The sequence below is a fragment of the Coregonus lavaretus genome (genome assembly GCF_964263955.1).
Source record: "Coregonus lavaretus genome assembly, contig: HAP1_SCAFFOLD_999, whole genome shotgun sequence".
Lineage (NCBI taxonomy): Eukaryota > Metazoa > Chordata > Actinopteri > Salmoniformes > Salmonidae > Coregonus > Coregonus lavaretus.
Window position 1 is genome coordinate 74,563 of NW_028157599.1, and position 25,701 is coordinate 100,263.

Genomic DNA, 25,701 nt, shown 5'->3' on the forward strand with positions numbered 1-25,701 from the left:
TGCCCAGAGGGAAGTTACAACCTCTACCCGTTCCACAACGGCCGTGGTCTCACCTATCGGTGGATTTTGTCACGGACCTTCCCCCCTCCCAGGGGAATACCACGATCTTGGTCGTTGTGGATCGGTTTTCTAAGGCCTGCCGTCTCATTCCTATGCCAGGTCTTCCTACAGCCCTACAAACGGCCAACGCCCTGTTTACTCATGTCTTCCGGCACTATGGGGTGCCTGAGGATATAGTGTCTGATCGGGTCCCCAGTTCACCTCTAGAGTCTGGAGGGCGTTTATGGAACGTTTGGGGGTCTCGATTAGCCTTACCTCGGGTTTTCACCCTGAGAGTAATGGGCAGGTGGAGAGAGTAAACCAGGATGTGGGTAGGTTTCTGAGGTCCTATTGCCAGGACCGGCAGGAGGAGTGGTCGGGGTATATCCCCTGGGCAGAGATAGCCCAAAACTCACTCCGCCACTCCTCCACTAATTTTACGCCTTTTCAGTGTGTCCTGGGTTATCAGCCGGTCCTGACACCCTGGCATCAGAGCCAGATCGAAGCCCCAGTGGTGGATGAGTGGTTTCGGCGATCGGAGGAAACCTGGAACGCTGCGCATGTCCATCTGCAGCGGGCTATCAGACGGCAAAAGGCGAGCGCTGATCGCCACCGCAGTGAGGGTCCGGTTTATGCACCGGGAGATCGGGTCTGGCTCTCGACCCGAAACCTGCCCCTTCGCCTGCCCTGCCGGAAGCTGGGTCGGCGGTTTGTGGGGCCATTTAAAGTCCTGAGGAGATTGAACGAGGTATGTTATAGGTTACAACTGCCCATTAATTACCGCATTAACCCCTCGTTCCATGTGTCTCTCCTCAGGCCGGTGGTAGCTGGTCCACTCCAGGAGAATGAGATACGAGAGGCTCCTCCGCCCCCACTAGACATCGAGGGGGCTCCGGCGTACTCAGTCCATTCCATCGTGGATTTGAGTCGTCGGATGGGGGGTCTGCAGTATCTCGTGGAGTGGGAGGGGTACGGTCCGGAGGAACGGTGCTGGGTCCCTAGGAGGGACATCCTAGATCCCTCCCTGTTGAGGGATTTCCACCGGAGTCATCCGACTCGCTCTGCTCCGCGTCCTCCTGGCCGTCCCCGAGGCCGGGGTCGGCGCACGGCTGGAGCCACGCGTCAAGGGGAGGGGGGGGGGGTACTGTCACGGATTCAGCCGAGGCTGCTCCTCCTCCTTGCTCGGGCAGGCTTCGGCGTTCGTCGTCCCCGGAGTACTAGCTGCTGCCGATCGATGTTTCGGTGTTTGTCTTGTTTGGTCTTTATTGTTTACACCTGTTTCCCATTATGTTGGATTGTATTCCCTATATTAACCCCTGTCTCTCATTGGTATTTTGTGTGTTATTGTTTGTTGTCATTCCGTCAGTTCTGTATGTACGGGTCTTTGTGCTTTCCTCCCTGTTTGGAGGTTTGTTGTTTTGTACGTTGATTTGACTGTGTTCAGTAAAAAACGTTGCCAGCCGCTCTGTGTCCTGCTTTTGACTTCGCTACGGCATACAAGTCGCGTGACAGATCAAGAACATTGGACTTACTCCACAGTACTAACTTAAATGACAGAGTATATCGAAAGCACTCAACCGTCAAAGCATTGTTTCCTCAAAATAAAACATTTTGTTTCTTACTGTTCCTCAAAGCACTGTTGAAAAATATCCCATACAATAATTCCTTTTACAGTGAGGACGAGTGACGAGCTTGGTATTGATAAACTCACAGGAAAATAACTATGCTTTGGAGGGAGAAAACCTAAAGGGAATCGATCCCTTGGTTATCTGTTACTGGGCTCTCTGTTGAGAGTGCTATTGCACGGTAACATATCAGTCAATACGGTAGCACAAGGTGCCACTTGTGAAGGTTGGCTTTTGGGGTCAAAGGTACGTCACATGACTGCAACTAGGAAGCTGTTCTTTGAGAGATATCAGTAGATAGTCCTTAAAAGCAACAACAGAAACGACTATCTTTTATGTTACTTCCTGAAAGTGGTTCCAACATGATAAGAGGCAACATGTGAGTACAATTCTAATTATGGCTAACTACTGGATCAGTTATAAAGTCAAGGTTGATAACTGTTAATCCGTACATTTTACTAATTTGTTCATGGAGGAAATTATTCAGTCTGAAAGTCCACTTTCCTTTTTTAATGATTTATTTATTTTTGTCGTGAAGGGGCTCTCCTAACCAGACCTGTGACAGTGGTGTATCCATGGACCTCTTCCTGCACTATTCTCTTATTCCATCGGTAAGGGGTCTCTGTGTGACCATACGGTACAGTAACATCAAGGTAACACTTTACTTGACACCTGTATTGTGTCACAATACCCCATAACGCCAAGGTGGAATTATGTTTTTGGATTTTATTACAAATTAATTAATAAACATAATATTCAACCCCTTTTTTATGGCAAGCCTAAATAAGTTCAGGAGTAAACATGTACTTAACAAGTCACATAATAAGTTGCATGGACTCACTCTGTGTGCAATAATAGTGTTTAACATGACTTCCTCATCTGTAAAGTCCCTCAGTCGAGCAGTGAATTTCAAACACAGATAATGTTTTCCAATGCCTCGCAAAGAAGGGCACCTATTGGTAGAAAACATGCAGACATTGAATATCGCTTTGAGCATGGTGAAGTTATTAATTACACTTTGGATAGTGTATCAATAAACCCAGCCACTACAAAGATACAGGCGTCCTTCTTAACTCAGTTAGCGGAAAGGAAGGAAACCGCTCAGGGATTTCACCATGAGGCCAATGGTGACTTTAAAATAGTTACAGAGTTTAATGGCTGCAATAGGAGAAAACTAAGGATGGATAAACAACATTGTAGTTAGTCCACAATAATAGGAGAAAACTGAGGATGGATCAGCATCAGCACCATTGTAGTTACTCCACAATACTAACCTAATTTACTGAGTAAAAAGAAGGAAGCCAGTACAGAATAAAACTATTCCAAAACATGCACCCTGTTTGCAACAAGGCACTAAAGTAAAACTGTAAAAATGTGGTAAAGAAATGTACTTTATGTCCTGAATACAAAGTGTTATGTTTGGGACAAACACAACACATCATTGAGTATCACTCTTCATATTTTCAAGCATGATGGTGGCTGCATCATGTTATGGGTATGCTTGTCATCGGGAAGGACTAGGGAGTTTTTGGGGGGATAAAAAAGAAACTGAATAGAGGTAAGCACAGGCAAAATCCTAGAGGAAAACCTGGTTCAGTCTGCTTTCGAACAGACACGGAGACAGATTCGCCTTCAGCAGGACAATAACCTAAAACACAAGGCCAAATATACACTGGAGTCGCTTAGCAAGACCGCATTGAATGTTCCTGAGTGGCCTAGTTACAGTATTGAAAATCTATGGCAAGACTTGAAAATGGCTGTCTTATCAACAACCAACTTGACAGAGCTTGAATAATTTTTTAAAGAATAATTAAAATTAAAATTATAATTATCATTAAAAAAATAAGCAAACACGTTTGGTGTTCGCCAAAAGGCATGTGGGAGACTCCCCAAACATATGGAAGAAGGTACTCTGGTCAGATGAGACTAAAATTGAGATTTTTGGCCATCAAGGAAAACGCTATGTCTGGCGCAAACCCAACACCTCTCATCACCCTTGTAGTCCCGTGTAGCTCAGTTGGTAGAGCATGGCGTTTGCAACACCAGGGTTGTGGGTTCGTTTCCCACGGGGGACCAGTATGAGAAAAAAAAAATGTATGCACTCACTAACTGTAAGTCGCTCTGGATAAGAGCGTCTGCTAAATGACTAAAATGTAAATGTAACACCATCCCCACAGTGCAGCATGGTAGTGGCAGCATCATGCTGGTCAGAATTGAAGGAATGATGGATGGCGCTAAATTCAGGGAAATTCTTGAGGGAAACATGTTTCAGTCTTCCAGAGATTTGAGACTGGGACGGAGGTTCACCTTCCAGCAGGACAATGACCCTAAGCCAGGGGTGTCAAATGTCCGGCCCACGGGCCGGATCAGGCCCGCAAACGGGTTTAATCCGGCCCGCGAGATGATTTTGAAAAAAATATATATATATATATATATATATATTTGTAAAGTATAAAAATGCGCTGCAATTTTTCTATAAAATAAACTGCTGTTCCAATTGCGTCCACTGGATGGCGCAATAGCAATTGTATTAAGCAAGCAAACTGTTTATACCGGGGCAGAGCAAGTAGGTCAAGCACGTGCAGCCAATGAGCTACTTTGTTTTGCCCGCGATATTTATTACGGCTTCTACTTTTAACATTATGTGCTTTGGCACCCTCATTGCCCCAATATGTCTCTGTCAAAAAAGAGAAAAGTGGACACAGAGTGCAGAGTGTTCCAAGAAAAATGGTCATCCTATTTATTCACGGAATTGAATGGGAAAGCTGTATGTTTGGTGTGTTCAGAGCATGTTGCAGTGCTGAAAGAATATAACCTTCGTCGCCACTATGTGAGTCTTCATGTCGACAAATATGACAACTTTCAAGGACAGCGGAGATGAGAGAAGGTGAATGAACTGTTGGCGGGTCTGAAGAAACAGCAGTCTGTGTTTACTCACAGCCGAGACATCAGTGACGCTGCAGTGAAAGCTAGCTACCTCATTGCTAATGAAATCGCAGTGGCTTCAAAACCATTTAGTGAGGGTGAATTTGTAAAAACATGCATGATGAAGGCAGCGGAGATTGTGTGCCCTGAAAAGCGGCAGGCTTTTGCAAATGTCAGCCTGACAAGAAACACAGTTGCAGACAGGATTTCCGATCTTTCAGTGGATTTGGACAGCCAGTTGAAGCAAAAAGTAAAGTCATTTATTGCGTTTTCGGTTGCAATTGATGAAAGCACGGACATTACAGATGTTGCACAACTGGCCATTTTCATCCGCGGAGTTGATGACACATTGACCGTCACCGAGGAGTTCGTGGAGTTGGTGCCGATGACAGATACAACGACAGCAGCTGATATTTTTACCGCACTCGTCGGCGCGCTGGACAGGGTCGGAGTGGACTGGTCCGCGCTGTCAGCCTGGCTACAGATGGTGCGCCCTCAATGATTGGGAAAAAAGCAGGCGTTGTGACAAAGTTCAGAGAGAAAGTGCAATCTGCAAATGGAGGACATGATTTTTGGACTTTTCACTGTATTTTGCACCAGGAGGCTTTGTGTTGCAAGTCATTAAAGATGGATAACGTCATGAAGGTGGTCATCCAAACTGTTAATTTCATCCGATCCAGAAGCCTGAATCACCGTCAGTTTGACAGCCTTCTCAGAGAGAAAGACCACATCTATGGCCTGCCATACCACACTGAGGTAAGATGGTTAAGCCGAGGTGCTGTGCTGAGGCGTTTCTTTGATTTACGAGAAGAAATTGAACAGTTCATGGAAGAAAAGGGCAAACCAGTGTTAGAATTTCATTCCGCAGAATGGATGCAGGACCTTGCATTTATGGTGGATGTTACAGAGCACCTGAATAACTTGAGCAAACAGCTGCAAGGGCGCAATAAAGTTGTCACGCAGTATTATGACAGCATACGTTCTTTCAAGTTGAAGCTGTCATTGTGGGAGACGCAACTTGCCGGTGGTGATGCAGCTCACTTCCCCTGTCGGAAAAATGTGTGCGCGACCCAACATGTGGCAGACATGAAGCGGTTCAAAGATAAAATAACGGGACTGTTACGGGAGTTTGAGCAACGCTTTCAGATTTATGTTTATATGTTTTTATGTTGATGTGCTATTGTTTTTCATTGATTTTATTTTATTTGTATATTTAACCTATTCTTGACTCTGTGGTTCTTGCACTTGTTTGGGGAACAGGATTTCATTATTTGTATCTACATTTCTGCCTGAGAAATGACACCCTGATATAGTTTTGTGATCTGTGAAACAGTTCTGTTAATCACTGAGGCATTGTGTGTTTGTGTGTTCTTTTTCTTTAGAATTTTCAAATAAACTTGACGTGTTTTATGATTAATAGTGATGTTGTGCTTGTATTATTTTGGACACACTGTCCTCAGGCTCCAGATTTATGTTGTATGTAGATCGTATTAAAACAAAGAAAACTATCTGAAGTTGTTGTTTTCAAGTTATATATACCATGATTTTTCCGGTCCGGCCCACTTGGGAATAGATTTTCCTCCATGTGGCCCCTGAGCTAAAATGAGTTTGACACCCCTGCTGTAGCACTTAGAGATTTTTTTCAAAGAAAAGCGCGCTATTAAATTCAATGAATTATGTTTTATTCATACCCCAAGACATAATAAATAAATCAGTGTAAACATGAACATTTGTCTTTTTACAGGGAAACTGGAATGGACATTTTGATCAGGCATGGGGGGACGTGCTTGCCTGGCTACCAATCCACAATGCGCCGGCCAAACGCCACGGCCACTATCGTTTCTTCTCCACGTTGAGACTGGCTATGCTTCTTCCCCGACGACTTCTGGAATGCGAACACATTCAAACCGTTCTGATTGGTCCCAGAAACCAATGGTTCGTCCAGAGCTGGCCTACACGAATCATGAATCACGTCATTTTGACGTAAGCGCAAACAACTTCTAGGATACCAGGTTCAGACTGATCGATAGAGCAGCGAAATTAAATTCATGTTGAGTTGTCAGGCAACATCACCACACAAAGGACATCATCATGACCAGATGATAAATACATTGGCAAATAAAGGAAGAGGTCTCTGTTTTTTATATTTTTATATTGAACAACAGTTGAACAGCATTCTGTTTTTGTCTATGGGAGATTCCTATGGCTCACACATTACAAAAACACCACACTATAATACAAAATGTATAGCCCAATAGACATTCAACAACAACAAAAAATACATAAAATTCAAGTTCACAAAATATGACACATCTCTAGGTCTGAAACCTTTACATTCCATAGCCCTTGTTTGATGTAGAACAATAATACAGTATTGGTCAACCAAAAGTAATGCTGTCTTCCAATGATCCTTGAAAAGGTGAAAGGTCAGAGATGAAACATCACAACTCGTAAACTTGGGTATCAAAATTATCTCAGACTTTTCCACTTGTAATTCCAACATGGAGGATCGTTTAAGTGGTTATTTCAGAGTTGAAACCTCGTATTTCCGAATTTCTGATGGAAGTTGAAGGCAGCACTACACAAAGCTCTGCCGGTTGAGCAGCTTGAGGGACAAACGTGCCAATTAGTAGGTGGACATCATGACACCTCCTCAAAGATTCATACTAAGTCAGTTAGTAGATGTTACGGTTATACGGTATTGCAATATAACTGCTGCAGCCTCTGCAATAGGTTAAGCAATAGTTGTGCGCTGCCCTCTCTATCCAGCACCTCTCCTATGTACAGATGAAAATACCACAACAGAGATTTACATCCATAGCCGCGGGAAGTCGGGGTGTTGAGGGTGCTGCAGCACCCCCTGATAAATCAGAATGAAAACAAATTCCAATCCATCACATTCATCATGGTATATTATTGAGGGGGTCAAATTGGCCTGTCTCTAGTATTGAGGGGTCATGTACCCTTCCCCCGCAGGTTGTGCGCCTGGGTACCTGTCTGTGGTACAGGTAAAGTGTTACTACAACTCACTGAAGCAATAATAAAAAGGTTCAGGATATCTCCCAGGACCCCCATAATCAGCTCCAACACTCAAAGGTGAAGACATAGGAATGTAAAACTACAGCACTTCAACATGTATTTCATCATCTGTTAGCTGAGTGAAGTCCATTTGTGTCTCAAATGGCACCCTACTCCCTATATAATGCACTACTTTTGACCAGGCTCTGACCAGGGTCCATAGGACTTTGGTGAAAAGTAGTGCACTATATTATAGGGGATAGGGTGCCATTTGGGACACATCCTGACTCCTGTCAGCTGTGAAAGTTCTCACACCTGCTGCTTCATAATAACCACAGAGAGACTGTTAGATAGGGCACAATCACTGTCTACTCACTGACAACATGGCTGGAAAAGTAGTGATGCTGCTGTGTGTGATGCTCCTTGCCGCCTTTACAGGTCAAGTACTCCTGTTTTCTGTGTGATATCTTGGGGATTAATAAAGTTTCTTGAATTGAATTAAATATTCAGAGAAAGCATTGATTGAACCATGGAGTATTTCAGTATCTGTGAGGAAAGCTTGCTCCAGCCATCTGCTGGAGTCAAGGGACTATGAAACTATGTTGAGACTATTATGGCTAGGTGGCCAGATGATATACCAGTTTTAATGTACAGTACATGAGATGATGGTTAAATGTGTATCATGTTATCTAAACCTCCATGGGCTGACATTGTAATAACATTCTTGAGGTGATTTGAAAAAACATTGTAACATACTATTTGTTTTCTTCAGGCGCAGAAGAAGAAAACTCTAGACTTTACAGAAAGGTACGGCTGATCTTATGTTGAATATTTAATGTGAATGCTGCTTCTTAAACCAAACCTGGTGTGAATTCAGTTTGGGGTGAAGTTACAGATCAGGGATCAGATTCCCCTCCCCAATCATAATCTTAACCATTAGCAGGGAAAATGCAAAAAACAAGCTCAGCATCTAGGGACAATTTCACCCTATTCTTTGAATTCAGTGTGATGAAATATTCAGAATGTGGCAGCAGATAGAAATGAAGTCAATAGAGCCTGACACAATCGATCCCTATTCTATATGACATGCAATAATATCATACCTGTTCTACACAATGCATTTATATCTGAGCGTTATGCAATGTTACTCCTCTCCTGATTGCCCATGCCCTTGGTCTTAAGAGTAAATGTGAGATTGTTTTGCAGCCATCTTGTGGCGAGATGGTGGAGATCTTGGCTTGCCCTATGAACTTGGCTCCTGTGTGTGGCACTGATGGCAACACCTACCCCAATGAGTGTGCACTCTGTGTCCAGAGACAGTGAGTACTGTACATACCTTGGTTAAAGTACTATTTGAAATCATTTCAGATACTGGGCTTGAATGAGCTTGCCTGGTACAATGGAACCAATAGACTAGTTCCAAAATGGCTAACCCTGCCCATCAGGCACTCGAGACAAGTTAAAACACCCTAAAAGTATTTGAACAATTTCCCTGGGACACAGCTGCTCCTTTCTCACAGCCCTGTCCTGCCCTGTCTAACCTTGTCACTATAAGGCTGAGAGTCAGTTTGCAGAAACAACACTTAACACCTCCAGTAAAATACTGAAGTACAAGGGACTGAATTCAATCAAACCAGTATTTCAGGAAAATCCACATACTGTAGGCTCCTACAATGTAAAATTGTGCCCAGTAAAGTGCTTATGTAACCACGTTTCCATCCACAGTTTATGTGAGTAAAGTCATACCGTATTTTTAGAAAATCACGACAAGCTGTGATGAAAACAGGTAGTTTAGGTAACATTTTATAAATGCCGACAGATGGGCCTAATTTGTTCGACATGGTGGGATCTTTTTGTGTCGGTAAAATGAATTATGCGAGAAATGGTGGCGCAAATTTAAGCGCAAATATTGATATAATAACCATCATATCAAAGTAAACTTGAAGTCACGCGATGATATGCTGTGTAGTCCTCCCACAACAACTCGGGAAAACATGCAGTTTATTAGGCTACAGATGAAATAAGTTATGATGAACATCACAGGGTGGTGAATGTGCAAGGTGACCTTGATGCTCCTTTCCAATACATATCGAGGGTCTTATTCTGGTGACATGACATGATGATCAATGCTTGACTGCCATTTGACAAATACAAATATTCTCGCTCTTATCCATAACAATCTCATGTTGATGACTAGCCTACCCGCATAGCCCTCCCGCACTGTATCTGCGATCTGTTGGCTAGAGCGCACGTGCCAAGACCATTTGCTATTTAACGATACAGTTTTTGTGACAAAACTATCGGTAGAGTTGAAAATGCGATGGAAACACATTGAACTTTAGATTTTTATTCGGTACATGAAAACTTAAGCGGAAAAGTACATTTTGTACTCGCGCACTGAATTTGATCTGAAACAAGTCCGTTTGGTGGAAACACACCACTGGTGGGAAAATGTGCATATTTTCTTTATTAATTTAAAATCTGTCGCCAATTGGATGGAAACCTAGATCATGATGACACACATATACTACAGATGTAGGATCTTAATTTGAGCCAGTTTGCTACAGCAGGAAAATAATCCTGCAGCAACAGGAAATGTGAATTATTATGTGGATTGTAATTAATGGACATTTTTGTAGGGGTAGGTCAGTTTTTCGTTAGGGCAAATCAAGTCTGAAATTTCAAACCTTAGAAGCCTTTTAAAAACTCAAATACACTACAAGTTTGCATTTCCTGATGTGCAGGAAAATTCTCAGCAACAAAAGTGTGATCAAATTAGGATCCTACATCTATATATATTTCCCCCCTATGAGAGCAGGTTTCATTGAATTCAGTCTGTATGTACAAAACAACAATATTGAATATAATTCATACCAAACAACATAATAAATAAATCATGGCATGAACATTCCTCTCTCTACAGGGAGACCAGAATGGACATCTTGGTCATGAAGGAGGAGAGCTGCTAGCTGGGTCTGACATCACCAAACAAATAACATCATCATGACCAGATATTAAACCAATTAGAAAATAAAGGAAGAGGTCTCTGTCATTTCATTTTGAACAGTTGAACATTTTGTTTTTGTTTATTGGAGGTTTCCATGGCTCACACAGTAGCCACACTATAAAAGCCCAATAACAACCATAAATACAAAATTAAAGTTAAGATTTTCACACAAAAAATAACTAAAAAGAGGAAAGGCAACAATATCAAAAAGTAAAATCAACACAGTTTTACCAACAAAATATGACAAACCTCTGAAGCCTTTACATTCCATAGCCCTAGTGTAGAGCAAAAATACAGTATTTGTAAACCGAAAGTAAAGCTGCCTTCAAATGATCCTTGAAAAGGTGAAAGGTCAGAGATGAAACGTCACAACTCGTAAACTTGGGTATCAAAATCATCTCAGACTTTCCCACTTGTAATTCGAACTTGGAAGGTCTTTTTAGTGGCTATTTCAGAGTTGGGTCCTTGTATTTCTGAGTTACGGCGAAAGCAGTTGAAGGCAGTACTACACAAAGCTCTGCCAATTGGGCAGCTTGAGGGACAAACGTGCCAATTAGTAGGTGGACATCATGACACCTCCTCAAAGATTCATACTAAGTCAGTTAGTAGATGTTAAGGTTTTATAGTGTTACAATATAATGCTGCAGCCTCTGCAATAGGTTATTGGTTAATGCAATAGATTGTGCACTGCCCTCTTTACCCAGCACCTCTCGTACTGTATGCACAGGTGACAACAGACATTTACATACACTTTTAACACAGGCATCCTCTTGACCGCACTTGCTTGACTTATTTCTTTCAGCTCCTAGTGGAGCAAAGGGCCTCAACGATGCATCTCCAGTTAACTCTGTTCTGGGCAGTTTCCTTGAACTCATTCAAGGTGGTTCCTGCCTTCTTCACAGGGCTGGATTTACGAACGGGCACACAGGGCATGTGCCCCGGGGCCACCAAGCCCCCTGGAGGTCAGGGTCCCCCCAGACAGCATATTAACGCGTCATAAGCCATGGAAAAATATGTAGAATTGCAGGAAATTAGCTTTAAATCTGCAACATTTTCTCTCAGCGTCATGGCAAAATGTGTAGAATTGCAGGAAATGAGCTTTGAATCTGCTACGTTTTCTCTCAGCCTCATGAGAAAATGTGTAGAATAGCATGATAAAACTGCACATTGTTCTCTGTGTGAATTGTGTTTCATTTAAGGAAATTCGCTGTCCCCCCCCAAAAAAAAATAATAATAATACATATTTTGTTTTTGTGTGTGGGGCCCCGAATCTGGCCCTGCTTGTTCATCTCTCCATCATTCATCTTTGTCCATGTCTTCTTCTTTGGGTGGCGTCCCCACATCTACTGTAATCTTTGTGAACAGGTCGTGCTTTTCAACTGTGACAACTTTGTACTCGAGAGAGTTGAGGCCATCGGTATCCATCGTCATTAACGTGTGAGCTATTCTCTTGAACCTGCAGGGCAAAATAATCAACTGTCAACACCATTTGGAGGATAGTTGGGGAACAGGTGGCAGTAAGAAATGTGAGGGGGAATCTAGTGAACGCGGTTGTTCTGAAGCTTTACCTCTGAGGATTGGCGTTGTTATTTTGGTCTCTTTCGTGACGGATCATCCGGCATTGTCCGACTACGCCGTCCGGACGAGAGATGGACATTCCTCTGTTATTCAACCTACGGAAATCAAACCAATGATAGGAATTTGATTAAATTGATTTTAAAGGAAAAAAATCACCCTTTTCCAGAACAAAATGCATAATCTCCAGCACCACCGCAATGTCAACATAATGTGACAACGGCAGGTTTCTATGTTTTGTAGTCGAAAAGATAAGTGATAAGTGTTAAGTGAAAGATGTGTTTCCGATGACGTCATCCGGAGATACTGATCATGTGATTTTATGAGCAGGCAAAAGTTAGTAAGATTAAGAGTTATGCTATACTACATGTTTATGGGGTTAGACATTTTCTTACCTGTTGAAAATGTCGTCATCTTCACCACCCCAGCCCCAGTAGTTGTTGGGAAAGCCGTTGACTTTCAGGAACTGCTCCTTACTCAATGATGAGACACCGCCAAAGTACTGATTATAGGGCAAACTATGAATGAGACAAAGACAAACAAAAAAATCTATATGCTCAATCAGATATACATATATACTATTAGCTGTGATGGCCGAGTGGTTGTGGCATTGGACTTGATGGGCTCTCTCTTGATTGTCCTCTGTAGCTCAGTAAGTAGAGCATTGAGCTTGCAATGTCAGGATAGTGGATTTGATTCCTGGGGACAAATGTATGCACGCATGACTAAGTCACGTTTGGATAAAAGTGTCTGCTAAATGACATATATTATGATATATTATAGTTTCCTGTTCTGTTGTGCTGTGCCTCCGAAGGTGTGAATGGAAGAAGTGTGAGGGATCTATTCAATCCGTACCGCTTAAGTTCCGTGTTGTAGCCTGAATTACATTTAGAAGCAATGTTCCTGTGTTAGTGGAGACTGCATTTACGGTAAACGCTGCATATGTCGGTTCAATCGGAAAATACCTTTACATTTAAATCGCGCAATCTGTAACGCTTCAGCAAAACAGATTGAACCCAGCCCTTAGTGTCCTTTCCCCCTGGGTAATACTGTAGGTATGAGGAAACATTAACAACAACTCTGGCATTTACCGTAATCATAACAATGAGTCAGCGTTTATCATAACAATGAGTCAGCGTTTAATCATTTAAAGTGATAGTTCACTCCAAAAGAAAGGTTATCGGTTGAGGTCTGCACCGTACTGTAGCACTGCAATAGGACATCACACGTACTTGAAACCAAACTTGTCCATGGAGACAGACAGGTGTCTGGGCTGGCTGAAGCATTTGTAGGTGTTGCGGTCATCCATGGGGATGATGTCCACGTCACTGAACACAAAGCAGTCGTAGTCATACTCTTTCAGGGCCTCAGCATAGCCAATGTTCATCAGCTTGGCCCTGTTGAACGTGTTCTCTCCATCCTAATAAAGTTAAAAGGCGTCCTCAAGATGAAGATGAAACATCTTACTGTAGACTACATAATTTAAGGAACAGTTTTCTGGAAACACATTAGTCCTAATCTTGGACTTAATAGCATGCTGAATGGAGAATATCCATTGTAATAGCTATTTAGTCCAGAATTAGGCTTAATCTGTTTCCCGGAAACAGGCGTTACATGTTTGATTCAAGTGTTTAAATGTAAGTGTTAAATGTAAGTTTTACATTTCCAAATGTGTGTTGTACTGTACCTGATTGATGACGTAGACACCATAGTCCAGCTGTTGGCGCTGAAGGATGGGATGGAGGTAGTAGAGCCAGAACTTGAGGTGATTGTCGCGATTGCGGAAGGGGATGATGAGAGCAACCTTCTGGAGGGCGACGCAGTCATGTGGTTTGTAGCGACCTCCTTCCTGCAGACCTGGGTTCTCCTTCCTCACTGTGTCCAAGCTGACTGGCGTAGAGAACTCAACCCTGAGAGGCCCCACTGCAGATCAGGAAAAAAGTGAAAATGAACTTATAATAATAATAATAATATGCCATTTAGCAGACGCTTTTATCCAAAGCGACTTACAGTCATGCGTGCATACATTTTTTTTGTGTATGGGTGGTCCCGGGGATCGAACCCACTACCTTGGCGTTACAAGCGCCGTGCTCTACCAGCTGAGCTACAGAGGACCACAACTTAAAATCTATTAATGTGGCGACTTGATGCCTTTAGAAATGGTATTGATAGAGAATTGTGTTTATTGTTTTCCATGTTACCATGTACCAAGAAGTGGAGAGGGATCTGGGCATTTCTTTAATTCTTCGGTCACAAGGGGGGTCTTGTGGGTTTTGGTCTCTGTAGTTTCTGAAAAATAAAATATTCAATTGGTTCAGGTGCTGGACAAAAGAAAATGTGAATGCCTTGCAAAAGTATTATTTAGACCCCTTGGATTTCTTCTAATTTTATTGTGTTACAAAGTGGGATTAAAATGGAATTCATGTAAAAAAAAAAATTCAACAATCTATACAAAATACTCTGTGGAAGACATTTTAAATATATTTAAAGATAAATAAAAAATGTATAACTAAAATATAGTTGTTGCATCAGTATTCAGCCCCTTTGTTTAGCCAAGCCTAAATTAGTTCAGGAGTAAAATTTAGCTTAACAAATCACATAATAAGTTAAATGGACTCACATTCCATTTCTGTCGCTGTCCATTTTGAAAGTGCTGAACGAATAGGCCTACCTCATCACAGCTCGTTTGCTTGCACTTGCTTATACTTAGAGCTAAGTGTTAATGATGTAAGAACAAACATTATGAATTTACTGAACATAAATGTAATAATGTTTGTGTATGGTTCAAAACTCATGTCGGCATTTGTGATTATTGGAGAATGCGGTTCTTATCGATTTACACAAATCCACAAGCAGTCAGTAGAAACTTTATTAATTTAAGCAAGTCAGCCATATCAGCTATGGCTTTTAAAAAGGCAGTAAATGAGGCTGAATGAACTGTTTCGCTGCCAGACGAGGCTCCGCTGATAGCCAGGTGTAGCAGTAGTAAGGGTTCTCTCCATGTTGCTGAAAGGAAAGCCCCGTTGTCGAGACAGCTTTATGTAGGCCCTAAGAGTTTACGGGCACTGTTTGTCACCGTTATTGTGCAATTAATGTATTGTTTAGTGTTGTGTTGTGTAGTGGCTTTGCTGGCATGCATAAAAAACGGATTGGTTGAGTTTGCCCCACCAAGATTTACATGCTAAAATCACCACTGCATATTTGTATACATTTACATTTACATTTTAGTCATTTAGCAGACGCTCTTATCCAGAGCGACTTACAGTTAGTGAGAAACTTGTTTTAATTGTTAAACTATTATTCAAAATGAACTAGTGTCAATGTTGATTAATCAACAATCCTGCAATAAAGAAGGGAAGGGGTTCTGTCTCTAATGTGTCTGTGTTGTATTCTCAAATGAACATTTCCTTTTTGTCTAGTTGTAAGATCTCCAATCTGTTTTATTTGATTGTCACTCTCTCTCAGTATATCAGCTATCTGAATCCATTTAGCAGCTTATCATACGGCATGCATCGCCAGTGCAGCCATAGGCCTTCAGTATGATGGCATTACTGGCCTTATGGGCATCTGTCATCTGAAGCAGAGAATAGCTACAGTGCATTTGGAAAGTATTCAGACCCCTTGACTGTTTCCACATTTTGTTACGTTACAGCCTTACTCTAAAATTGATTTAATTATTTTCCCCTCATCAATCTACACACAATACCCCATAATGACAAAGAAAAAAAACAGGTTTTAAGAAATATTTGCAAAATGTATTTAAAAAAATACTGAAATGCTACATTTACATAAGTATTCAGACCCTTTACTCAGTACTTTGTTGAAGCACCTTTGGCAGCGATTACAGCCTAGAGTCTTCTTGGGTATGACGCTACAAGCTTGGCACACCTGTATATGGGGAGTTTCTCCCATTCTTCTCTGCAGATCCTCTCAAGCTCTGTCAGGTTGGATGGGGAACGTCGCAGCACAGCTATTTTCAGGTCTCTCCAGAGATGTTCGATCGGGTTCAAGTCCGGGCTTTGGCTGGGCCACTCAAGGACATTCAGAGGCTTGTCCCGTGGCCACTCCTGCATTGTCTTGGCTGTATGTTTAGGGTCATTGTCCTGTTGGAAGGTGAACCTTTGACCCAATCTGAGGTCCTGAGCGCTCTGGAGCAGGATTTCATCAAGATGGTGGTCCTCTGTAGCTCAGCTGGTAGAGCACGGCGCTTGTAACGCCGGGGTAGTGGGTTCGATCCCCGGGACCACCCATACACAAAAAAAATGATGCACGCATGACTGTAAGTCGCTTTGGATAAAAGCGTCTGCTAAATGGCATATTATATTATTATTATTATTATTATTATAACATCTCTCTGTACTTTGCTCCGTTCATCTTTCGCTCGATCCTGACTAGTCTCCCAGTCCCTGCCGCTGAAATACATCCCCACAGCATGATGCTGCCACCACCATGCTTCACCGTAGGGATGGTGCCAGGTTTCCTCCAGACGTGGCACTTGGCATTCAGGCCAAATAGTTCAATCTTGGTTTCATCAGACCAGAGAATCTTGTTTCTCATGGTCTGAGAGTCCTTTAGGTGCCTTTTGGCAAACTCCAAGGAGGCTGTCATGTGCCTTTTACTGAGGAGTGGCTTCCATCTGGCCACTCTACCATAAAGGCCTGATTGGTGGAGTGCTGCAGAAATGGTTGTCCTTCTGGAAGGTTCTCCCATCTCCACAGAGGAACTCTGGAGCTCTGTCAGAGTACCTATCAGGTTCTTGGTCACCTCCCTGACCAAGGCCCTTCTCCCCGATTGCTCAGTTTGGCCGGGCGGACAGCTCTAGGAAGAGTCTTGGTGGTTCCAAACTTCTTCCATTTAAGAATGATGGAGGCCACTGTGTTCTTGGGGACCTTCAATGCTCCTGAAACTTTTTGGTACCCATCACCAGATATGTGCCTTGACACAATCCTGTCTCGGCACTCTACGGACAATTCCTTCGACCTCATGGCTTGGTTTTTGCTCTGACATGCATTGTCAAATGTGGGACCTTATATAGACAGGTGTGTGCCTTTCCAAATCATGTCCAATCAATTGAATTTACCACAGGTGGACTCCAATCAAGTTGTAGAAACGTGTTAAGAATGATCCATGGAAACTGGATGCACCTGAGCTCAATTTCGACTGTCATTGCAAAGATTCTGAATACTTACGTAAATACGTTTATTTTATTTTTATAAATGTGCAAGAATTTCTAAAAACCTGGTTTTGCTTTGTCATTATGTGGTATTGTGTGTAGATTGATGAGGGAAAATGTTTGTTTAATCCCATTTTATAATTAGGCTGTAACGTAACAAAATGCGCTGTACATCTTGTTCTTGCCCTCTCAAGGGACGCCATTTTTCCATCGGTGATGCACTGTCACAGTGTTGCCAACTCCTCAGTAAGGAAAGTAGCTATTGGCTGTCCTAAAAGTCGCTAATTTGCATAAATTGCCATTCGTATGTAATTGTGATGGATGCTGTAGGAGAGGAATAACGTCGTGGGAGAGACTACAAGTGAGTAAAAAACACCCTAAATATGTTTAGAACTGCAAATGAACTTCCTTCTGTCGATTCTTTTTTTTTTTATGTCAGTCAGTGCGGGATCGGCCAGCGGCGGCTTCCCGCATGCGCGATTCATTTGCAGTCATACAGAACATATCCTGCTCTGACAGCAGCTGGGAGGGACTGCTGCGAGGACTGGGCCGCCTGTGAGTGCTTTGGGACGGGGGAGGGCCAACGAGCAGCGGCGGCAGAGTAAGAACGATACGTGCATCCACGTCTCCAAAAGTCCCCTATAACACCAGAAAAAGTCGCTAGATTTGTCGCTAGTCGCTTTTTTGAAAATCTGTCGCTAGAGGGGTCTGAATACTCGCTAAATATAGCGACAAAGTCGCTAAGTTGGCAACACTGCACAGCACCGCTTCCACGGGCGTGTGGGGGATGGTTCTTAAAATGTAACATCCAATCAAAATCTTGCAGCGGACCATTCAAATCGTTTTTGCAATACATAATTATCCAGATCTCCAAGGGAGGCGTGACAATGATGTGATTTTGTAGGTATGGTAACGTGAGACTAACACATTGGTAACCTGAGAATCATGATGTTACATCATTCATACCTGTTGGTCATACCAATTTCACTATGTATGTATTTAATGTACTTCTACTGTGTGAGTTAAGAAATATAACGCTATATGAAAGCTATGCTCAAATAATGTCATCAATAATAGCCTTTTAGCGTACTATGCAATACATGTGCAATGAAATGACATCATTAAAATCTTATTTTCAAATGTCTTCAGTCTTTTGTGACCTTATTTTTAAAATATATCATAGTAGTGTCAAAATGTCCATCTATTTGCATATATTTAGAAGCTATACAGCACATTACTTACCATTTTCTTTCATTATTTGTTCTTTCCAGAAGTCTGACTCTAAGCGGATAACTCTGTAATAGACATTCGAGGTGCTCAGTTGATACCAGCAATATACTGAGATAGAAAAGAGACCTAAAAGCAAAAGGCAGCAGAATAGTTTTTTCAGCATCTCACCGTTGTGTGCCGTGAATCAAAGGCTACAAAACAAAAGTTTACTGGTAACCAGCTTCCACACCACATTCACTTAATGGTGTGCTCGACCTGCCTTGCCAGTTTTTCTGCCAACATTGGACGTCAGATTACAAAACAACAATTGACCAACCTTATACATTTTGTGAAGCACTTTAACGTCACATAGAAACCAAGCTGTTGACAAGCCCCTGAACACCACTGACAGTATCGGTATCTTGACATCTAAGTTTCTAGCGGCATTAGCCGCCACTGGGCTATGGTAGATGTAATGGGAAATTATTTGATTAATTATTTTCCTGTATTCGACTTACTGTGGATATGGATTGATATGGAATAAACATGATTGTATGTGCGGGAAGACGCAGACAGATGCATTCATTCCCTTGGGGGAAGGGAAACAGGAGTTAACCAAGTATATAATATAATAATATGCCATTTAGCAGACGCTTTTATCCAAAGCGACTTACAGTCATGCGTGCATACATTTTTTATGTATGTATGTTTAAGTAACACATTTAATTAAGTAGTTGTCACTTGTTAATCTATAATTATCTGTTGTAATAACAGTGCCTTCAGAAAGTATTCACACCACTTGAATTTTTCCACACTTTGTTGTGTTACAGCCTGAATTTAAAATGGATTCAATTTAGATTTTGTGTCACTGGGCTACACACAATACCCCCACAATGTCAAAGTAAAATTGTGTTTTTAGACATTTTTACAAATTAATTAAAAAGGAAAAGCTGAAATGTCTTGAATCAATAAGTATTCAAACCCTTTGTTATGGCAAGCCTAAATAAGTTCAGGAGTAAAACTGTGCTTAACAAGTCACATAATAAGTTGTATGGGCACACCTGTTAATTGAAATGCATTCCAGGTGACTATGTAGTGTCTGAAGGTCTATTGATTTTGCTGATGTTTGCAAATGGTGTAATAGATGAACTTTACTCTGCTTTGCTGAAGCATTTGGAAAAGCATTGCTACATAGGTTTCTTGGAATAGAGGACATTTGGAGCCGGGGATTGGTTTATTAAAATCACGCCATACTATGTCACATAGGATATAAATAGCATGTCTTAAACAAAGAAGGTGAGAGACAACATATTGGATCAACAGATTGGCCGTTTCTCTCCAGATATAACTGCAGATATCTGTAAATTAATACTGTGAACTTTGATACAATAAATCTTTATAATCAAAGAACAGTGTAAGCGGACATCTTATCATCACAGCATAATTAGCAACGTTGACTTGGACACCACATTTAATGGCGACAAGGTTTTTGGGACGTGCTACATCTTTTCTCTGCATTCCATTCATGGGCTACGAAGTGACTCCCGCTCAAGACGCCGGCAGATAAGGTGAGATTTCTCACAGTTCTTTGGGCGCTGGTCGGTTCGTGTGCTTGTGTCTGTGTTTGTTCAGATGTACCGTCAAAGGACTTGTGTGTGCGCTTTGCTGTTATTTGCTGTGGGATGAGAGTCCGTTCTAAATTTCTAACTTTGTTTGCGTTGGAAACAACATAAACAGGGGGGAGAGTCTATAGAAATTATTAACACTGGACACACCGGTATTTGGCTTGAATAAAATTAAAAGGAGTGTCCAGGAAAAACATGAAGGAATAAGGCCAGGAAATAAGGAAAAGTATACTTTTAGGACGTCGCTGATTTAAGGAAGCCCTCAAAACGAGGCGATCATTATGATGGGCCTTGAATCTTGATAGTTATTAGATTAACTCTCAAGTCAGTTCTGGTGAACTGCAGATTGTAGAAGATATATTCAATTGTATGTTACCTCTCAGAATCTATTTGACGAAGTATTTGTCTGAAGTAATCCTCTCATTGGATGTCTACAACCTGAGGTAGCAGAAATTTAGGAAGGAATAGAAAGGAAAATAGAAGCGACGGTAGCATGCTTATTTTATTGTATGAACGGATGCATTCTTGTTTAAACTGTGTATGCGTGTGTGTATGAGAGGAATGGAGCCTGTGTGTGTGTGTGAGACAGAGAGAGCCGCTGCATGTCTGTACATCTGATGTGTTCCAGCTGTGTGTCGACTCATGTTAGGATAAGATCTATGTTAGAGATATATACATATATATATATGTTTTGGTTGAGAACAGGGATTTTTGTTTTCATAAGGAAATATAAGCCCCCTAGAAGGAAGTTAAGGTTAAAAAATCTTATGAGTCTCCGTTTGTGAGAACGTTAATAATTGTTAACTATATATGAGCCCCCTGGAAGGACATTAAGTTTAAAAATCTTATGAGTCTCTATAAAAAGAGAACGTTTACTAACTAATCATGAGCCTACAGGGAGGACTTTTTTAAGAGTGTATAGAGATGTTTTGTAATTGATAACAACATAACTATAAATCTGCAGATTAGGATAAGTGAAGATAAGAAACTTCGAAGCAGGATTTGTGTTCTATATTCTGTGTTCCGTGTTCGTTTGTGAGTTTTGTTAAGTGTTATTGTTTGTTAATGGGAGGAGAGAACGGAGCGACAGCGGGTCTGTCTACTCTGTTGTTTGGCTTGGAGAGAGAGCTGCTTGGGAGAGCTCTGTTCACCCTGAAATCGCATTGGTGACTGAACTACGCATGCGTGGGATTTTATGAGTTTAGAGTTACGTAGACAGAGAGGGAGCAGACAGAGACTTGCACACAAGTGGAATGTTCTGTTTGTTGAATTAACTGTTGCTTGGCTGTGGAACTGTTTGGTTGATATCGGTTGAGTTGATGAATGAGAGATATGTTGATGGATTAAAAAATAATAATAATTAAATAAATAAATAAAATAAAATGTTATTGAGCTATTTATAATATTCCTGAGTTAAGCTGTTTGCTTATTTCTTAGCGTGAATGTGAACATAAGTATGCATAAAATACTAAATTGTTGTCTGTTCCTTTGTTCTTCTGTCATATGAGAGACGAGAAGGAGGAGACAGAGAGAGAGAGAGAAGGTGCTGACCAGTACATCAAGCGACAACAATCAAGTCCAATCAAGGCCAGTACTGTTCTTATCCACAAAACCTACTTTCCCTTACAGGATATAATAGATACAATGTGTATGCATATAATATTTCATGTTGTGACCATTTCACAGGAACTTGTCAACAGACTGATGAATTGATGTAATTGATGATTGCACATTAGAGTTTTTGTGAATGACTTGTTTTGATTAGAGTTGTGTTGGAAATCCAGCACTGACATTATTCTGTAAAATTAAGGTAATTGGGTGATTAATAAGCAATTGGATTGTGAGTGCTATAGTGTTGCTGGATTACAGGTCCTTCCTTTTTACAGGTCCTTATTTTACAGGTCCTTATTTACAGGTCCTTATTTTCCCTCCTTTCCTTTACTTTTCCTGATCAGATGTGGTAAGATTGCCACTAATCAATAATTTGGTAAAATAAAATTCATAAAATAAATTGATATATTGACTCTGGCTGCCAATGCGGGATGGAATGAGAGGGCCCTCATCGACCACTACAGGTGCAGCCTAAGGGAGGACGTTCGTCGGGAGTTGGCCTGCAGGGACACCAACCTAAGCTTCGATCAGCTGGTGGACATGTCGATTCGCCTAGATACTCTGTTGGCTACCCGCGGACGTCCGGAGTCGGGGCCGTCCATTCCATCCCCCAGCACTTCCGAGCCGAGCCCTATGGAGCTTGGGGGTGCTGGTGCTAGGGAGACGAGGAGAGAGACCAGGAGAGAGGCCGTCCCCTGCACCAACTGTGGCCGCAGAGGACACACTGCGGTTCAGTGCTGGGGAGGGTCTCCTAGGAATCGAGGCAGTAGGCAACGCACTGATGAGTCATTCCAGGTGAGTAAGCACCCAACTCACCCAGAGCTCTCTGTTGTACATATGTGTATTAAAGTTGTGTTTCCCGAGGTTTCTTCTCACTCCCAGCATAAGGCGCTAGTAGATTCAGGCGCAGCTGGGAATTTTATCGATCGCTGGTTCACGTATAAGTTAGGGATTCCTATTGTACCAGTTGATGTGCCCATCCCCATTCATGCCCTAGATAGCCGCCCTTTGGGGTCGGGATTGATTATGGAGGTCACAGCGCCACTTAAGATGAAGACGCAGGAGGGCCATGAGGAGATTATACAGTTGTATTTGATTGACTCTCCTGTGTTTCCCGTGGTGTTGGGGCTTCCCTGGTTGACATCTCATGACCACAACATTTCATGGCAACAGAGGGCTCTCAAGGGATGGTCTGATCAGTGTGTCGGGCGGTGTGTAGGTGTTTCCGTAGGGGCAACGACGGTGGAAAGTCCGAACCAAATTCCCACCATGCACATTCCTCCTGAGTATGCCGATTTGGCACTCGCCTTCTGTAAAAAGAAGGCGACTCAATTACCACCTCATCGACAGGGGGATTGTGCGATAGACCTCCAGGTAGGCGCTGTGCTTCCTCATAGTCATGTGTATCCTCTGTCTCAGGAGGAGACGGCAGCTATGGAGACACACGTCACCGAATCTCTGAGACAGGGATAAATACGGCCGTCCACTTCCCCTGCGTCCTCAAGTTTATTTTTTGTGAAGAAGAAGGATGGGGGTTTACGCCTGTGTATTGATTACCGTGGTCTCAATCAGATTACAATCAAATACAGCTATCCTCTCCCTCTGATTGCTAGTATGACGGAGTCATTACACGGTGCGCGATTCTTCACAAAATTGGATCTCAGGAGCGCGTACAACCCTTGTGCGCATTAGGGAGGGAGATGAGTGGAAGACAGCATTCAGTACCACCTCGGGTCACTATGAGTACCTCGTCATGCCATACGGGTTAATGAATGCTCCTTCAGTCTTCCAATCATTTGTGGACAAGATTTTCCGGGATTTGCATGGACAGGGTGTAGTGGTGTATATTGATGACATTCTAATATACTCCGCTACACGAGCCGAGCATGTGTCCCTGGTGCGTCGGATGCTGGGTAGATTGTTGGAGCATGACCTGTATGTGAAGGCGGAGAAATGTCTGTTTTTCCAGGAGTCCATCTCCTTCCTGGGACATCGGTTGTCCGCGTCAGGGGTGGAGATGGAGATTGACCGCGTTTCAGCCGTGCGTAATTGGCAGACTCCCACCACGGTGAAGGAGGTGCAGTGGTTTTTGGGTTTTGCCAATTACTACCGGAGGTTTATCCGGGGCTTTGGACAGGTAGCAGCTCCCATCACCTCCCTGCTAAAGGGGGGCCCGGTGCGTTTGCAGTGGTCGGCTGAGGCGGACAGGGTGTTTAGACATCTGAAGGACCTGTTCACCTCGGCTCTGGTGCTGGTACATCCGGATCCCTCTTTGGCGTTCCAAGTTGAAGTGGATGCGTCCGAGGCGGGGATCGGTGCCAGTCTCAGCGCTCGGGCACGCCTCCAAAACTCCGCCCCTGTGCTTTCTATTCGAAGAAGCTCAGTCCGGCGGAACGCAGTTATGACGTGGGGGACAGGGAGCTGCTAGCGGTGGTCCAAGCCCTGAAGGTGTGGAGGCATTGGCTTGAGGGGGCTAAACACCCTTTTCTCATTCTGACTGACCATCGTAACCTGGAGTACATCCGGGCAGCGAGGAGACTGAACCCTCGTCAGGCTAGGTGGGCCATGTTTCGTACCCGGTTTGTATATAAGCTCACTTATATACCAGGGTCACAGAACGCTAAGGCAGACGCCCTGTCCCGACGATATGACACAGAGGAGAGGTCCATTGAGCCCACTCCCATACTTCCGGAGTCTTGTCTGGTGGCACCGGTGGTGTGTGAGGTCGATGCGGAAATCGAGCGGGCGTTACGTGCCGACCCTACTCCCCCAGAGTGTCCAGAGGGGCGGAGGTACGTGCCGCTCGAGGTCCGTGATCGACTGATATATTGGGCTCACACGTCACCCTCCTCTGGTCATCCTGGTATTGGTCGGACAGTGCAAAGCCTTAGCGGGAAGTACTGGTGGCCCACCTTAGCTAGGGACGTGAGGGTTTACGTTTCTTCCTGCTCGGTGTGCGCCCAGTGTAAGGCGCCTAGACACCTGCCCAGAGGGAAGTTACAACCTCTACCCGTTCCACAACGGCCGTGGTCTCACCTATCGGTGGATTTTGTCACGGACCTTCCCCCCTCCCAGGGGAATACCACGATCTTGGTCGTTGTGGATCGGTTTTCTAAGGCCTGCCGTCTCATTCCTATGCCAGGTCTTCCTACAGCCCTACAAACGGCCAACGCCCTGTTTACTCATGTCTTCCGGCACTATGGGGTGCCTGAGGATATAGTGTCTGATCGGGTCCCCAGTTCACCTCTAGAGTCTGGAGGGCGTTTATGGAACGTTTGGGGGTCTCGATTAGCCTTACCTCGGGTTTTCACCCTGAGAGTAATGGGCAGGTGGAGAGAGTAAACCAGGATGTGGGTAGGTTTCTGAGGTCCTATTGCCAGGACCGGCAGGAGGAGTGGTCGGGGTATATCCCCTGGGCAGAGATAGCCCAAAACTCACTCCGCCACTCCTCCACTAATTTTACGCCTTTTCAGTGTGTCCTGGGTTATCAGCCGGTCCTGACACCCTGGCATCAGAGCCAGATCGAAGCCCCAGTGGTGGATGAGTGGTTTCGGCGATCGGAGGAAACCTGGAACGCTGCGCATGTCCATCTGCAGCGGGCTATCAGACGGCAAAAGGCGAGCGCTGATCGCCACCGCAGTGAGGGTCCGGTTTATGCACCGGGAGATCGGGTCTGGCTCTCGACCCGAAACCTGCCCCTTCGCCTGCCCTGCCGGAAGCTGGGTCGGCGGTTTGTGGGGCCATTTAAAGTCCTGAGGAGATTGAACGAGGTATGTTATAGGTTACAACTGCCCATTAATTACCGCATTAACCCCTCGTTCCATGTGTCTCTCCTCAGGCCGGTGGTAGCTGGTCCACTCCAGGAGAATGAGATACGAGAGGCTCCTCCGCCCC

At 43.3% G+C, this 25,701-nt stretch overlaps 2 protein-coding genes across 2 annotated transcripts; one reads left to right on the forward strand and one right to left on the reverse strand.

The window, feature by feature from the left end:
- The first annotated feature begins 1,897 nt into the window (after positions 1-1,897).
- On the forward strand, positions 1,898-10,638 carry LOC311125189 (putative pancreatic secretory proteinase inhibitor). The gene is made up of 6 exons (XM_084199243.1): positions 1,898-2,043; positions 2,203-2,275; positions 6,334-8,045; positions 8,380-8,414; positions 8,814-8,926; positions 10,531-10,638. Exons 3-6 carry the CDS (start codon positions 7,991-7,993, stop codon positions 10,574-10,576), a joined length of 249 nt encoding a protein of 82 aa, XP_084055369.1. The 5' UTR covers positions 1,898-2,043; positions 2,203-2,275; positions 6,334-7,990; the 3' UTR covers positions 10,577-10,638.
- Positions 10,639-10,668: 30 nt separating this feature from the next.
- LOC311125188 (beta-1,4-galactosyltransferase 1-like) lies at positions 10,669-18,683 on the reverse strand. Its single transcript, XM_084199242.1, has 7 exons — positions 18,605-18,683; positions 14,398-14,478; positions 13,877-14,112; positions 13,422-13,609; positions 12,585-12,707; positions 12,183-12,287; positions 10,669-12,070 (listed from the first exon to the last, which is right to left on the reverse strand). The coding sequence occupies exons 1-7, from the start codon at positions 18,615-18,617 to the stop codon at positions 11,911-11,913; spliced, it is 906 nt and encodes a 301-aa protein (XP_084055368.1). The 5' UTR covers positions 18,618-18,683; the 3' UTR covers positions 10,669-11,910.
- Between the last annotated feature and the right edge of the window lie 7,018 nt (positions 18,684-25,701).